The sequence below is a fragment of the Sorex fumeus genome, unplaced genomic scaffold (assembly GCF_029834395.1).
Source record: "Sorex fumeus unplaced genomic scaffold, SorFum_2.1 ptg000164l, whole genome shotgun sequence".
NCBI lineage: Eukaryota > Metazoa > Chordata > Mammalia > Eulipotyphla > Soricidae > Sorex > Sorex fumeus.
This window is the reverse complement of record NW_026606221.1, coordinates 349,084-365,829: the sequence shown is the minus strand read 5'-3', so window position 1 is coordinate 365,829 and position 16,746 is coordinate 349,084. Positions and strand designations below refer to the sequence as shown.

Genomic DNA, 16,746 nt, shown 5'->3' with positions numbered 1-16,746 from the left:
TCACACATCCTTCTCTCCCGGAAGGGAGCTTACATGACGCTCGCCATAACCATGCCTCTGGACTCCGTGCCAGGCTGTTTCACTCAGGGTGCCCTGGAGGGGGGCAGGTGAGACCCCTCCCTGCCCCAAGGGACCCAGCCCTGGCAGCTGAAAACCTCCAGAATCCACCCAACGCCATGCTCATTGCCACTTCCCACACGCTCGGGCCAAGCCATTCACCCATGAGTGAATCTCCAGAAAAACCCAGATATATGTATAAAAAAGCACACAAGGCTCAACCTTTAACAACATGTAAGTGATCGCTTATAGAAGGGCTTAACTTCCGGCATGCGGGTACCAGGACTTTTTTCGAACTGCGTGGCCACTAACGTGGCCTGATATGCATTTCCTGACATTTCCTGATATGCAACGTGATCAGCGGAAAGCAAATGATCCAGCATTTGTCACTGAAAATCAGGTTTCAATAGTGATAGGAAAATCTGAGCAAAAGAGAATGCCCAACTGAAACACATCTGAACTTTGTCTTTAACTATGGTGCTATGCCGCCCTGGGAGGGGAAGGGTGTCTGTCCCTCCGCCTGTCCCCCTTTGCGGCGGTGACATGGTGGCCTGCATCTTTTAGAGCCTAATGAACAGCAGGTATGAGACTGCATTGACGAGGCACATGGGGTTTCATGGGATGGGGGTGGAATCGGCCCTGCTCTCCACCATGACAATGCCCTGGGTTGCCACCCTCAAACGCCTCCTCCGGCTTCTGATTGACCATGATCCCAGAGGCACACAGACCAATCTCGGAGGGGCATCTGGCAGTAATCCCTTTAGGTTTATTACTAAAATGTCAGTAATCCAAATTTGCGTGGCCGCTATTGTGGCCACATGACATCATATGCTCTTCATAATCAGCAAGAGTAAACAAATTTTCGAATTATGTCTTTGTGGAAGGTCTGAATGTTGGGGAAAACTCCAAACAACAATGTTGGGTCTTTTGTTGTAATATTGAATGTGATAAATGTAGAGAGAGAGAGAGAGTAAAGTGAAAATTTGCCACACAGGCAGAGGGTGGGTGGGAGGGGGGTATACTGGGGTTCTTGGTGGTGGAAAATGTGCACTGGTGAAGGGACGGGTGTTTGATCATTGTATGACCGACCAAGACTTGAACTGTAAGGCTTTGTGACTGTTCTGATGGTGATTCAATAAAAATAAATGGAGATTCTTGTCCTCCCGTTGTTCATCGATTTGCTCGAGCAGGCCCAGTAACGTCTCCATTGTGAGACTTCTTGTTACTGTGTTTGGCATGCTGAATACTCTCAGTAGCTTGCCAGGCTCTCCGAGAGGGGTGGAGGAATCGAACCCGGCTCGCTTCAGCAGCACATATACTAAAAAAATAAATAAATAAATACATAAAAAATAAAAAAAATAAAAAGAAGGGCTTAATGGCTCCTGGCTGAAATACAACAATCTTCACACTCTTTCCTTTAAGGATACTTTTTTTTGGTAACATTTTCAGCCAGTTCGTCATAACAAACAATACAAAATACATGATTTCAGTTCTGCTTTGTGGCAGGGATTGGAGTTCGGGATGGAAACATCCGAAATATGGTGGGGGGGAAGGTGTCATGGTGGTGGGATTGGTGTTGGAATATGAAATGGCATCAAATCTTGTGAACTACTTTATAAAATAAAGAGAAATATTAAAAAAAGAAAAAAGAAGAAAATTCAAACGTGCCTTGGCCGTGATGACAGGAACGGGACAGCAAGTTTTATACATGCACATCAACTGGGATCACAGGTGGAGACCAGGGAGATTTTGTCCTTGGCATTTTCGTGATGTTACTTGGGGGTCATGCAGAGGTGGGCCCCGCGGACCCTCCTTTGAGAAATGCACGTGCACAACTTCCCTAAGGAAACCAAGAAACACATTTCCTTATTCCAAGAAAAAAAAAAATCGAGGAACTCTGGCCCAGATGACAGTCCCTCAGCTGCTTAGAATGTTCTGGCTTTCAGACACGTGCACGTTTCTTCTATTTATTTATTTATTTATTTATTTACTTATGTGTTTTTCTGGCCACACCTGGCGGTGCTCAGGGCTTACTCCTGGCTCTGCACTCAGGGATAATTCCTGGCAGTGCTCAGGCAGCCACATGGGATGCCAGGGACTGAGCACAGGCTGGCCTCCTGCCGGGCAGGTACTTTACCCTCGGTACTACCACTCCAGCCCCTGTACGCATGTTTTAAACGCTGAGCGCATGAGCTGGAGTGATAGCACAGCAAGGAGGATGTTGGCCTTGCACACGGTCGACCCAGGTTCGATTCCCAGCATCCCATAGGGTCCCTCGAGCAGTGCTAGGAGTAACTCCTGAGTGCAGAGCCAGGAGGAACCCCTGTGCATCGCCGGGTGTGACCCTAAAAAAAGAAAAAAAATAAAACAACGCTGAGAGCAAACGTAGTTCATAATTCTGCACCGGGGCCCTTTCCCCACCAAGAGAGCGAGAGGTCATTTCCGAGCACGGACGGGGCGCTGGGGCCTGTCCGCTGTCTCATGACCAAGGGTGGGACTCCAGGAGCCGAAGGTTTGCAATGAGGCATTAGATGATGAATGTGGATTTCCTATCTGGACTCTGCAATACAACATATTTTGGTGACTGTGACTTGGCACGCTCCGTCTTTGCAAACAATTTCTAGAATCCTGCGGACCACCCAAATAAGTATTGTGGGGAATAATTACTTTTTCCCAGGACTCAAGGCTCATACTGTCCACTTGTCCTGCCAGATGTGCCGGGGGCCACTAGGGAAGGCAGTTTGGGAATGCTGTAAGAACAGGTGCTGAAACTTGAGTCTCGTTCCTTCCTGTCACCTGAGATGCTGGAACCTTCCGATATACGCACGATGGTTGCAGCTTACCTAATTAGGAACCAATAGGTAAATTCCTGGATGTTTTAAAATTCTGCTTCACAGGGATGAAGGAATTTGCCTTTTTGGATTCACTTTGATCCCCGGCACCCCATAGGGTCCTCCCCAAACACTGCCAGGCATGATCCCTGAACACAGAGCCAGTAGTCAGCCCTGAGCACCGCCAGCTGTGGTTCCCAAACAAAAACAAATAAAAAATGAAAGTACAATAAATAAATAAATAAACTTCTGTTTAAGTGTGTTTGGGTTCTATTTCTCCTTTTCAATCGCCCGTTCTTGCCAGTCGAGGAAATCAACTTCTGGGGGACAGGGACTAGGAAACCGAAAAATCCCTTAGTTTGAAAAAGAGGCAAGTGGCCCGGAATCTCTCTTTCAAAGGCAATGGAAGATTTATAAGGGAAGAGATTAAATATGGCTTTTCCCCGCACAAGTTGAAATTTTGGGAAGCATGTATTCTTTCAAAAAGACCTGAAATCTTTTTGGTTTCCACTTTTTTTTTTTTCTGCATGATCATCGTTAAAAATTTCAAGAACTTCTCTTGTAGGATTTTATTCCTCATTCCCCTACCTTTGATCTGCCTCATTTCACATTTAAAAAAAAAAAACTTAACAAAAACTCTTACTAAAAGAGACTTAGAAACAAATTTGAAAGTCTAGTAAATTTCTAGAGAGGTCTACAAAGAGAGGGTATCACGTTAAAGAAGGGAATTAAACGTTTCTCTAGGAGAAAAACAGGGAGATTATGTTTTTGGCCTAGAGGTTTCCTTCGGAAGGCAGCATTCGAATTTACATTTGTGTCAACAAACAAATATTACATTACAAACAAATCGGGTCTATAAAGCACTTCGCTGTTCTGTGTATATTGGGTCACAGAACCAGCACAAAATCAGGAGGCCCTCGGTTCTGATTCCGCTCTTCCTAATTGCGGCCCTGATGTGGAATCCAGGGTCCCCAGAAACCCCTCCAGGAGCCAGACTCTGTCCTAAGTCATCCAGGGAAATGTGAGGCCAACAGGAAACCGTTTTCCAAGGGAAAACGAATCCTGGGCCCAGAGGAAAAGTTTCCTTGAGCAGCTGTGAGCTCATAAAATGAAGATTTGCTTTTGCAAGGGAAAACAGCAAGATCCTGTGATCGCTGCGTGGGGAGGAATGTGTGGGCCTGGGGTGCTGGGTTCCATCTGACGCCCAGTGACACCCATCAGTGTAAATCGGAAGGTGTGCTGGTTCACACAACGTGTGTTCTAGAAACTCGGGCGGTGAGCTCCCCAAGTCTCAGCCTGATCTAAGGGTAAGAGCAACATTGCACTCGTGGAAAACAAGTCCGACACTGGATGAATTGTGTGTGTGTCTGTGTGTGTCTGTGTGTGGGAAGAGGGAGAGACAGAGAAGAGAGAGCAAGCACCCTCATTCTGCTTATCTTTAAAGAAACACGCCAATTGAGCAGTCTTCGTGTCTGGTGAGGATCAGGCATCATAAAACGCTGCTCACTAAATAAGCAATTAGCCTGCAATGAGTCGCTCCTTACAGCTGGTTCCCAGGCAGGGCCGGCTCGGAGTCAGGTATGTTGCCTTGGGGACGACTTAGCACAAGCATTGCAGTGTGAGAGGGGGAAAATCGAAGCTCACAGTCTCCTTTGAAGACTCCAGATCTATACTCTGGAGACGGCACAGCTTGGATTCCAGTGTTTTCCATTTATTCTGAAATCCTAAGCTCAAGTAAAATCGCCTGCAGATGTGCCGTGTGATTGGAGGCAGCTTCGCCTGCCAGATATCCGGGCCAGGGTAATGATCATATTGGAAAAATATTAGCATTGCGCTCTTTTTTTTTTTTTCACTTTGTTAACTACCACTTACTCAGAGCACAGTGAAAAATTAAGGCATGGGGTAAGACAAATACATAAGACAAATACACACCCGCATCGCATGCACGCACGCACACATATCTATGTATATCAGTCCCTCCCAAGTAACTGCTTTTCAGTTAAAAATCAAAACGGTTAGTGCCTGTTTCCACCAATAATTCTAGGACGAAAGCAGCCCCTGAAACCCTCAAGCAGCCCCTGAACCCCTCAGCCCCCACGGTGCTGTTGCAAGTGTCTGCACTGCAGATGGTGCGGCTGGGGGGCTCGGAGACCCAGAGGGTCTTCTGATCAGCCTAGAGGGGCCTTAATGAGCAACAGTTTTGAACTGAGTTTTATTGCGGAACATATTGTAACTATTTGGGAATCGGTCACACTGAACTTGAACCTTGGGGTACACATATGTAGGGGATGGGGGGGTAGCCTATGGGCCACTAAGCAAGATGTAACAAACGCTTGCCGGCTCCTGCGTGGCCAAATATTTGCTGGGGGGAATTTTCCAAATGCCTGTGCGTCCTCAGTGATTCACTGGGGAAAGAGGGGGTGTCCTAAAGGCTTGGCACCTCGCAGGCACATAAGCAGCTGGCTGCCTCCTCTCTGCCACCAGCAGGCTCCCACGATGTGCTCGCAAGCAGTGCGGTGGGGTTTTAGCACAGGGAATGCTAGAAAGACCCTCGGGATTTGGAGGAAGCCCGTTCCGATGTGCTGAGCACTCAGTAATGGGAACCATTCTACGCCCTAAGAACCCAAACACCAAGTTCTAACTCCCACCCGGCTCTTTTGGCGAAGAGCACTGGTTAGAAAGAGTCTCCGTGGGCCGGAGCAATAGCACAGTAGGGTAGGGTATTTGCCTTGCACGTGGCCGATCCGGGTTCGATTCCCAGCATCCCATATGGTTCCCGGAGCACCGCCAGGAATAATCCCTGAGTGTAGAGCCAGGAGTAATCCCTGTGCATCACCGTTTGTGACACACACACACACACACACACACACACACACACACACACACACACAAAATAATAAGAGTCTCTTTTTGTGGGGGAGAATTTTTCTCCTTGGTGCTTCCCCACTCTTTCTGAAGAGGTGGGTAAGCGGGGCTCGCCCTGGGCTCCTGCACACAGGCCCCCTCCCATCTGCGTTCCTGGGGCTGGAACTGGGCTGAGCGTTCCGACGGGGGCCCTGCGCCGTTCCCACAAAATGTAAATTTATAAAGTGGCATTCTTTCAGAACCCGCCGGCCCTGCCAGCGTCCTCCCTCACGGCGCATTCCGCCTGCTGCCCCCGGCCAGATCGCCCACATTTGTTTTACATTCTATATGTACAGCTCATGAATAGCAGTTCTGATGAGTCCCAGCTGGCCGGGCTGTGCGGGCCGACCCTTCTGTAACGGATTCTTCGCAGTTCCTGTTGTCTTCCAGAAGGGCCGTTTCAAGTGCCCCACTTGATAGGGCGCAGAAAAGAACAACAAATCACCGTGGCCAAGCTCAGCCCAGCTCCCCCAGCGACGTATCTGCTCTGGGACGCGCAGATACGTCCCAGGGAGAAGGGGTCTGGGACGTCCCAGGGAGAAGGGTGCCGATCCCTTGGAAGGGTTGAATGAAAAGTCCCAACCGCCCAAGGAACAATGAAAAAAACAATGAAAACTGCTCGTTGGTCAGGGAGGACGCCCAGGCCAGCATCCCTGCTGTGTGCCTCCAGCCTTCCCAAACCTACCAGCAGCAACCGCCCCCCCCCCCCCCGCCCTGAGCCCCCCACACCCTCCCGCACCCCACCAGCTGGAACACATCAAGAGCACAAAAGCCAAGTCCGGCGTCGACTCCACCCCCTCCCTCCATTTTAAGGCCCCTTCAAAGTTAGAAACCCCGATCTCTCCCCATTTCAGCCGCAACGCTACTGAGGCCAGGGACTGAATCGGGTGACCGTGTGGTTGACCCTTCAAGTCTACGCAGCTGAGTCCTGGAGCGATAGCACAGCGGGGAGGGCGTTTGCCCTGCACGCGGCCAACCCGGGTTCGATTTCTTCGACCCTCTCAGAGAGCCCAGCAAGCTCCTAAGAATATCCCGCCCGCACAGCAGAGCCCGGCAAGCTCCCCATGGCGTATTCGATATGCCAAACACAGTCACAACAAGTCTCACAACGGAGACGCTACTGGTGCCCGCTCGAGCAAATCGATGAATGCGACAGTCATTGTCCCTTCCAGGTCAAACGCCAGGAGCTCTCACGGCAGGCAGGAGGCCCCCACCCCTTGGCCCATCCCAACCTTTGCGCCCCAGCCCCACACAGAAGCCGGTTCAGCATGCACAGACACACTCAGGCCCCAGGCGCATGCAGGAGGGTGGGGTGGGGTACGAGTTGAGTGGGGGGGGGGCAGAGGCACTGAGAACTTACTCTGTTGCTCCCCTGTGCGTGGAGACGCGGGAGAGGGGGCGCGGGGGGGGGGGAGAAAGAAGAAATATGTTAACTGTTAATTTATCTTACACGCTTGAGCAAAACACAAACAAAACTAGTCACTAGACTCTTCCCTGATACCCCCTCCAGAGGGAAGAGGTGCCTTGAGCACTTAACTTTAATTTTTTGGGGGGTGGGGGTGTCACACTCTCAATGTTCAGGGGTTCCTCCTGGCTCTGCACTCAGGAATTACTCCTGATGGTGCTTGGGGGACCCTATGGAATGCCGGGGATCGAACCCGAGTCAGCCACGTGCAAGGCAAACGCCCTCCCTGCTATCCTATCGCTCCGGCCTGAGCACTTAACTTTATTTATTTATTTATTTATTTAAATTTTTTATTAGTGAGACACCATGAGGTCCAGTTGTAGACTTACAAATTTTTGTGTTTGGGTTTCAGTTACACAATGATCAAGTACCCATCCCTCCACCAGTGCCCATTTCCCACACCGCGGATCCCAGTATCCCTCCCACCCCTCATCCCCCCACCCCACCCTGCCTCTGTGGCAGGGCACTCCCTTTTGTTCTCTCTCTCTTATTGGGGGTTGTGGTTTGCAAAAGAGGCATTGAGTGGCAATCATGTTCGGTCTAGAGTCTACTTTCAGCATGCATCTCTCATCCTGGGAGGGTCCTCCCAACATCCTTTACTTGGTGTTGAGCACTTAACTTTAAACCAGGGCAGGCAGCGGAGAATGGGGGCAGGGGACGCCCCTTTTCTTTACTCAGAATCCAGGGAGGAGGGACGGAGGGATAGTCCAGCGGGGAGGGCATTTGCCTTGAATGCAGCCGACCTGCGTTCAATCCCCAGCATCCCATAGGGTTGCCGGAACAATTCCTGAGTACAGAGCTAGGAGGAACTCCTGAGCATTGCCGGGTGTGACCCAAAAGGCCAAAAAAAAGAATCCAGAGAGTACGGGAAGCTGGGGCACTGGGACAGAGTGAACTGGGAGCGCGTGAGCTCACCCGGCCCCGACGGTGCCGCTTTCTGCGTGCCCGGCGTGGGAATTTTTCACATCTTGGGTGCAGAGAGAGCAAAGGACAGGGTGGTTGTGGGGAGACAGAGTGGCCGAGGCAGGACACCCTTGGCCAGGACCACTCCTTTATTTCTGTGCCCTGGGGCCAGTGCGGGATTCCAGGACCCAAGGGCACCCACGACGAGTTCTGGAGAGGGGGTCCGGAAAGGCGAGTCCCAGGGAGCGTCTGGCTGGAGAGGCGGGAGAGAGAGCAACCAGCGCCAGCAGCCGGGGGCCGCCCTCCCCCTGCTCGCTGGAACCCCGGGGCTGTGATTTATTATCCAACAATCGAACTCACATCTGGCTGCAGAAAGTAAAGGAGTGATTCATGACTCCTGGGCAGCCGAGTCCTCACGGGGGTGGGGGTGGGGTGGGGGCCCTAGAGGGACGGGGGAGGGAACAAGGCTCCCTCTTCCCAAGGGGACCAGGGAGGAATTCCTCCCTGAGCTATTAGGAAAGTGTATACAGACGTGTGTGTGTGAGTGTGTGTGTGTGCGTGCGTGCTTGCATACAGACGTGCATGTGTGTACACAAGCGTATACGTGTGTGCATAAAGACGTGCGTGTGTGTCCGTGTGCTCATGTGTATGCATACAGATGTGCATGCGTGTGTGTATACATGCGCGGTGAGTACAGGCGTGTGTGTGCGCATGTGTATGTGTGCGTGTGTGTGTGTGTACGTGAGTGTTGAATACAGGCGTGCATGTGTGTGCATACAGATGTGCGTGTGTGTGTACGTGTGCGGTGAGTACAGGTGTGTGTGTGTACGCGTGTGCGTGCGTGCTTGCATACAGACGTGCATGTGTGTACACAAGCGTATACGTGTGTGCATAAAGACGTGCGTGTGTGTCCGTGTGCTCATGTGTATGCATACAGATGTGCATGCGTGTGTGTATACATGCGCCGTGAGTACAGGCGTGTGCGCACGCATGTGTAATCTGTGCATGCATGTGTATGTGTACGTGAGTGTGTATGTGTACGTGAGTGTTGAGTACAGGCGTGCATGTGTGTGCATGCGTATGTGTGTGTGCATGTGCGTGTGCATGCTTGCATACAGACGTGCATGTGTGCACGTGAGCATATATGCGTGCGTGCGCATGTGTGTGCATACAGATGTGCGTGTGTGTGTATGTGCGCGGTAAGTACAGGTATGTGTGTGTGCATGTGTGTGTGCGCGTGTGTGTGCATGCTTGCATACAGACATACATGTGTGCACACAAGCATATATGTGTGCGTGTGCGTGTGTGGGCAAAAAGATGTGTGTGTGCATGCTCATGTGTGCATACAGACAGGCGTGCATATGTGTGTGTGTGTGTGTGTGTGTGGTGTGTGTGCATGCATGGTGGGGGGGCATGAAGCGCAGGCTGGAGTCCCAGGCTGAGCTAAGACCAGCTTTATTTATTTATTATTTATTTATTTAGTCTTGCTTTTTGGGTCACACCCGGCAATGCACAGGGGTTATTCCTGGCTTATGCACTCAGGAATTACTCCTGGCAGTGCTCAGGGGGACCATATGGAATGCTGGGAATTGAACCCGGGTCGGCTGCGTGCAAGGCAAACGCCCGACCCCCGCTGTGCTATCTCTCCAGCCTGGAGACCAGTTTTAAATGAGGGCCCGGGGCCAGAGAGGGACCCAGGCCGAGGAGCTTCAGTGTGGGATAAGGCTGGGGAACGTGTCTCACCCGGATACCTCACAACCATCTTTCACAGAGACAAGAGTGAAGCTTCTGGACCGCGAGAGTTGCCACAATAGGACTCTGAAGAAAAGGCAGGAGGGGATTTTTCTGGCAAAAAACCAGGCCGGGAGGCCCCCGACTGGGAACTTTATCGGGGTGCAGGGGTGCTGTGGAGCACAATGGAGCCCGGCCCTCTGGGGCAGTGTGATGCAGCCGCAGCCCCACCAGATGGGCTTCCTGGCATTCCATGGCACAGCATCTGATGTTCCAAATCAGTTTCAGATGCCCAGGCTGGGGTCTCTGAGCACTGGGGCCAGCTGGGCCCCCTGTTCCTGGTTCTGTCGGTGATGACAAACATGGTACCACAGAGCCAAGGGGGCTCTTGTCCCAGCACAGGGAGACACCCACGCAGGAGCAGGGCTAGATGGGTCCCCCCAAGGGTAGCTGGGTCCCCCCAAGTCACTTTCCCGCCAGGCTCTGAGCTCGGCAGCGCTGTCCTTCCGCGGGGCCTCTATGGTGGGCAAAGCAGGTGAGGGCCTCACAGATGCTCTGCCATTGGGGGCCCGTGCCCAGCCTTATCTTCCAGGGGTGTTCCTTACCCGTGACAGGCCCGGGAGTCAGGGGCTCCCCTTCCCCAGGCCATCAGCCCTGTGCTTCCACAGAGGAAAGTTCAGAGTTATCTCTTCCCTAGAGGGTCCCCTCAAATGCCCCCCCTCTTTGATGTTTTTACCTCAGAACAGTCCCGGAGAGGTGGGGTGGGGGTCCTTCCTCCGAATAAGGCACACTCTAGAGGGGGCACCTCTGTGGGGCTCTAGGGCCCCACCCACTGGATACCGGCTTGGAATGGCCCCTAAGCAGGCCCCCACTGGTGAAGACACACATGCCCCCCACTGCACCCCCACGGCCCACGCCCACATCTTCTGTAATCACAGTGCCTTAACTGAACTCATCGGCCTGATGCAGTGCAAACCTCTCAGCTAAAGATGCCCCTGAGCCTGGTCACCTGGTTCCCCCCAAAAGCCCACAACCCCACCCAGGATTCTGTCTCTGACTCTTAGAAGCCCCTCGGCCTTTCCCTGTGCCTCGCCAAGCTAGAATGACTCAGCTACTTGGATTCCTCTCTCGCCTAAAGTTACTCTTCTTGCAAATAAACTGTGCATTCAAAAACACCCCCCAAAAAAACATGCTTATCTCAAACACCGTCATTTCTTTCCATTTGGAGTGATCAGCTCTTCATCCAAATGGAGCCAAATGTCACTGGAAACGATTTCCAAGTACATTTGGAGTCAAACAGTATGGGAACTAATTATTCGTGTACGTTTCCCACCCAAGTCGAAACAGAGAGAAAGCGAAGTGTTTGGAGTCTGAACTCGTATCGGTACCCAGTGTAGATCCCCTCCATGAGGAGAGTGGTGACAATGCTGGTGATTCCGGGCTTGCTGACACAGAACCCACGACCAGGCCTGAACATCTGCTTAGAGAGACCCTCTGTCCCGGGGCTTGTCTTACTTCTTCACCAAATCTTTCTGAATGAGCCCAAAGGACAGAGCGGTTCTTTCCCAGCCAAGAGTGTCCATGCAGTGGACAGTTGGAACCAGGATCCCAGCAACGCCACTTCTCACACTCCGGTGGCCGGCTCCGTGTCTCAGAGCCAGGCGACCAGGCACCCCTGCTGAACTCCGAAGGAACAGAAGCAAAGCAAATATTGTTTAGGGTGGAAGCAGAGAAAGCAATGTTCGTGGCCCGCGGCCAAGTTTAATTTCCTGTTCTGCCTCTGGTATGCAGTTGGAAAAAAAAAATCAAGTCCAACCCTTTGTCTCTGTCTTCCAGGCAACTATACCAAATATGTGTTTATAAACAAGTCAAAATAATGTGAAAATAATCAAAACAGATTGTATAGGACATCTCTAGATTTGCTTAACGCTGAGCAATTCTGATAAAGGGAGGGAAAAAAAAACAACTAAGAACAGCCGAAAATATTTCATTGAGCAGCTTCTTGGTATGGTATGATAGAACCAAGAAAACCCAGATTCTATAAACAGTTCCCTTGGGATGGGTGACCCTGTTTTCCCAAGATGCTTCTCTTTATAAGAGATGTATAACAGACTCTTTAAAAAAGAAACGTATCTGGTGCTCTTGAAATAAGCTTGATTTATAAAACTGTGACTTAAGCGAACACTTTCACTGCAACATCACAGTGGCATGGAAGGGAAAGGTATGGATAAATGCGTGTGTGTGTGTGTGTGTGTGTGTGTGTGTGTGTGTGTGTGTGTGCAAGTTGCTTCTGTATATAGCCATGCATATTTACAAGTCATATACAGCATAAAGGCCCTCCCGTTGATCGTCGATTTGCTCGAGCGGGCCCAGTAACGTCTCCATTGGAGACTTTGTTGTTACTGTGTCTGGCATATCGAATACTCTCGGTAGCTTGCCGGGCTCTCCGAGAGGGGCGGAGCATAAAGTGAGTGCCTTGTCACAAAAGGATGCACAAAATAATTGCTGATAATTCTTTACAGATTAAAAACAATTAGGAACAAAAGGCTATTTTCTGGGACCTTCTCTAGTGGGCGCTTTCTCTGCACTATCTCAGTTAGTCCTCTCGACCACCCTGGACACACAGGCCTGTTTCTCTCCGCCGCCCCTCACCATGGCCAGCCCCAAGTCCCTCCAGCAAGGGAGTTGACCGTGCTCTGAGCAGCCAGCCAGCCTGGCTCTCCCCTCCCAGTGACGCGGAGGGCTCTTCTGGGCCTCTGGCACCTTGGAGACTTTTCCCCGGACTCTCCGCCCTGTGCTCGCGCCCTCCCTCTGGGAGCTCACCCAAAGGGCACCTCTTCCGGAGGGCGTGGGGTGGCTTCCCTGACTCCCAAGCTTGCCAGCCATGCACGGCCACTACCAGTCCCGGTAACCTTTTGCATTTCCTGTCAAACTTGTCACACGCTTCCCCATGCAGTGTGATCACACAGCCACTCGCTCCCTTGGGTCAGGTCTGTTCCCTGGGGTCACTGGTACCTTTGGCATCACAGGGACACTCTCTGGGAGGAAGTGTGCAACCCTGGGGGCGTTTGTGGGGACGGATAGAAGACCGCTCGAGCGAGCACTTTCCCCGCAGAGGGGGTGATGGGGAGGGCCCCCGAGTTGTGCTCACAATCAGCGTAGAGAGTAGATGTGGCGTGAGGGACTTCTCAGTGTTCCCAGTGCCATCCATTCACCCGTGCACACACATGCGTCTCCCACGGGAGGGACAAGAACAGGGTGAGGTATAACTCGGGTGGGAGGGGGGCCCTCCTGGAAGCTCACTAGACGAGTGAGGGCCAGGGTGAGGGTAAGAGGTCTCTGTGTGGACCAAAGGAACTGTAGTGAGATCATCCGGCCACAAAACCTCCATCCTTCACATGGGGATTCCAATACCAGCAGGTCTGAAACCCGCTGAGTTACCACCCCTGCATCAATTCCATACTGCACCTCACTGTCTAGATGCCTATCAGGGTGGGCGGGGGAAAGGATGCGTCTGTGCAAATTCAGCCCCAGTAACGGTTCGAGAACCCAGCAAGTGTCGTGAAGGCCAGGTTGGACCGAACATCTAGGCCACCTCAGGGCTTGAGTGCCGGGGACAGTGGAGGCCAAAGGTCACGGGAGACGCAGGGAGAGTGGTCAGGCCATGCTAACCCTCCCAGGCTGGCCTCGGGACCCGTTTCCAGGAGGCTGCTGAATCGTATGTGCTCATGGGTTGGCGGGACTCAGGGTTTCAGTCTGGACGAGTCTGGGTAACATCACACTTCCCCCAAGAACACAAAAGGAAGGTCTGTTTATGAACTTGAATGAGAGAAGTGTCTCCCAGGCCCTTGAGGTATATTAATAAAGATAAGTGGGAACAGCAGCAAAATATATTTTCTGTTCTTTCGCACTCCTGATGGCAGGAAGCAAGAGTTTGAATACAGACGTAACTCTGGGTCCAGCGAACGCAGGCATAAAGGACCGACGGGGAGTTTTAGAGAAGTCGGTCCGTTTTTGAAAGAATCTGCAAAATCAGCGGTACGAGATTATAGGGAGGATTTTATGGACTGCTTGTGTGAACACTCGAACAACTGAGAAACGGGATAGAAAGGAAAGTAAAGCCTTGAAACAAAGAAACCTTCTTTTCCTTCTAAGATTACAGCAGAGCATGCATTGCGGTTGAGCAGGGGGGATTTTCTTGAACACAGACATTGATTAAATTCTTAAAACCCAGTGGAGAGAAAAGACATCTCAGGAAAGTATCAGTTCAAATGGTGCCAAATTAATTAAGCCCAAAGAGGAGTTTGTCCAGTATATATATTATGTATAACTGTGTTTTCTAAAACGCGGTGGGTCATTTAAAAGTAAGAGCTAAGTCCAACTTACTGTGGATTTATCGGGGTAGACCCCGGCTCTTAGCAGTGACGCTTTCCAGCTGTCCACGTCCTCCTGGGAGTCACATGCCAGTTCTAGGAAGCGATAGTCTTTGTATACATTCCTGGAGGTCCAAAAAGAGAAAACACAGAGAAACACACCATGCATTTAGTGTGAACCAAACTCACGACGATTTTACGTTCCTGTAGACAGGAATGAGACAAATGAGGTGCTCTCTAAGAGACACAGGAGAAAGACAAAAGCGATTCATTGAAATAAAAAAAATGAGCAAAGCTCACTTTTCAAGACCCTCCTGGTCAGAGACTTCAGGGTCGTTTATGCAGTGAGGAGTGAAGGAAATGCCAAACAGGACACGGAGGCCACCGACCGGCAGAGACGTGTTCTGAGTAAATGGAGACTCGCTTTGGCCGTGTAATTAGACCTCACTTGGGAAATGGTTTTTATAAGTGTAGATGGCTCACAAAACCTTCAAATGCAAGGCAGCGAGCTTCAGACCTAAAAGAAATGTTGGACTCAGAAGGAATATGCTTCAAAGTGTGAAAGGAGAGAACTTGAACTAGGAATAACAGTGTGGAATGCCCAAGGGGGGTGTATTTACGGTATGAATGACATTGTGATTTTATACTTACTTTCCTAATCATAAAGGAATACCAAAGATGTTACATATGCTACCCCCCATGCATTTATTATGAAAATCGGAAACTAGATAAAAAACGCAGAAGATGAAGGCCTTAGTCGTCCGTCTCCACTGCCTCATATATTCCTTATTGTCTTCCTCTTTCATGCTGTAATACAACCTTGCATGGTTGAGGTTTTCTGTGTGAACGTGGTGGTTTTTTTTCCACGAATAATTACAACTTATGGTCATCTACAGATGCCACTACACCTTTAAAAACATCTAATTTAAAAGGCATATCGCTCATTCACAAAATATGACACAACTCTTTCTCACGTGTGATAATTAAGTGACTTACTTGCTCTTGCTATTATAAATTCATGACCAACTGAGTTATTTCTAGCTATCAACTTTTGTTACTTTCACTATCCTTTTCTGAGGAAAGAGTCCGGTGAAAGAATTACAGGGTCAAAATTCCAACCTGGGGCTGGAGCGACAGCACAGTGGAGAGGGGGTTTGCCTTGCACTCGGCCAACCTGGGTTCGATCCCCAGCATCCCATATGGTCCACCAAGCATCGCCAGGAGTAATTCCTGAGTGCAGAGCCAAGAGTAACCCCTGTGCATCACCGGGTGTGACACAGAAAGAAAAAAAAATTCCGAACCTTTGGGGAGAGGAAATTTGGGCCACACACTGCATGCTTGGGGAGCTATCCTGGCTCTGTGCTCAGAAGTGAGTCCGGGCAGTGCCAGGAATTTGAATCGGGGTCGGCAGCATGCAAGGCAATAGGCTTAACCCCTGTACTTTCTCACCAGCCCCCATCTTGAAAGACCTCAATCGACAACCCCCATCTTCTTTCCAGAAAAGGCAATCCAGCACAGATGTATACCAGAGCCGTGTCCAAGATTAAATCCCTTGTCCTGCTGTCTTCTGGGTGCCTCGGCATCTACCTGTCCCAGACAGCTCACAGTTCTGCTCTGGATCTGCGCAGTCTGGCACCTTCTCCCTCATTCTCCATTGCTATGAGTTACACAGTCGTGTTTTTTTGGGCGGGGGGGCACTTTTTGATTCTGAACTCTGGATTGGGGATAAAGCCGGGACCAGGATGCAACAGCCCCTGGGGAGAATCTGCCTCAGTGACCGCAGGGACAGGCCGAGGGTTAGCTCCCCTGAGGCAGGAGAGAGGTTTCCTCTGGGGTCTCCCCGATTGGCTTCCGAGCGCCCCAATGTCTCAAGGGAGCAGCCTGCTGAAGCCTGTCCAGCAGCTGGACGTGTGTTCGAATCGAGAGGACAAGAAAAGCCTCGTGAGCGGAGGGCAGGGAAGAGAAACCAGTGGGAACCTCTCTCCACAAAAACAACAATGACACAAAGTGGGAGAGAATTCGCAGTAGGACCTCAGCCCAAACAGCCTCCCGGGGGCCTGGAGCTGAGAAATCAGCTTTGGGATTTAAAATCCCGCTGTCTTTTTTTGTTTTTGGAGGGGCGGGGGTGAGGGGGGTCACACTCGGCGATGCACAGGAGTTACTGCTGGCTCAGTACTCAAGAATTACTCCTGGCGGTGCTCGGAGGACCATATGAGATGCTGTGAACTGAACCCCGGTAGACCTCATGCAAGGCAAACGCCCTCCCCGCTGTGCTATCACTGTCGAGAGTAAAGCAAGTAGCTCCCAAGAGCTGGCGGAAGCAGAAAAATCAGAGAGAACCCACGTGGAGCAAAGACCCAGGGCACCAACCCGTAAGCAGCAGGACTTCCTGGAAGAGAAAAGGACTATGGGAAGAGGAAACGATCCTGACAGAGACGTAGGCTTCTCGAATGATCCTTGTCTGTGCGCTGGGGAGTGAAGT

At 50.9% G+C, this 16,746-nt stretch overlaps 1 protein-coding gene across 5 annotated transcripts in view; it reads right to left on the bottom strand.

The window, feature by feature from the left end:
* DNM3 (dynamin 3) overlaps positions 1–16,746 on the bottom strand; it is a 270,137-nt gene that overhangs the window by 77,737 nt on the left and 175,654 nt on the right. For all 5 annotated transcript variants that reach the window (XM_056107388.1, XM_056107384.1, XM_056107386.1 and 2 more), the window contains one exon: positions 14,278–14,389. In XM_056107388.1, the coding sequence (XP_055963363.1) occupies positions 14,278–14,389 (112 nt within the window). The remainder of the gene's footprint in view (positions 1–14,277; positions 14,390–16,746) is intronic.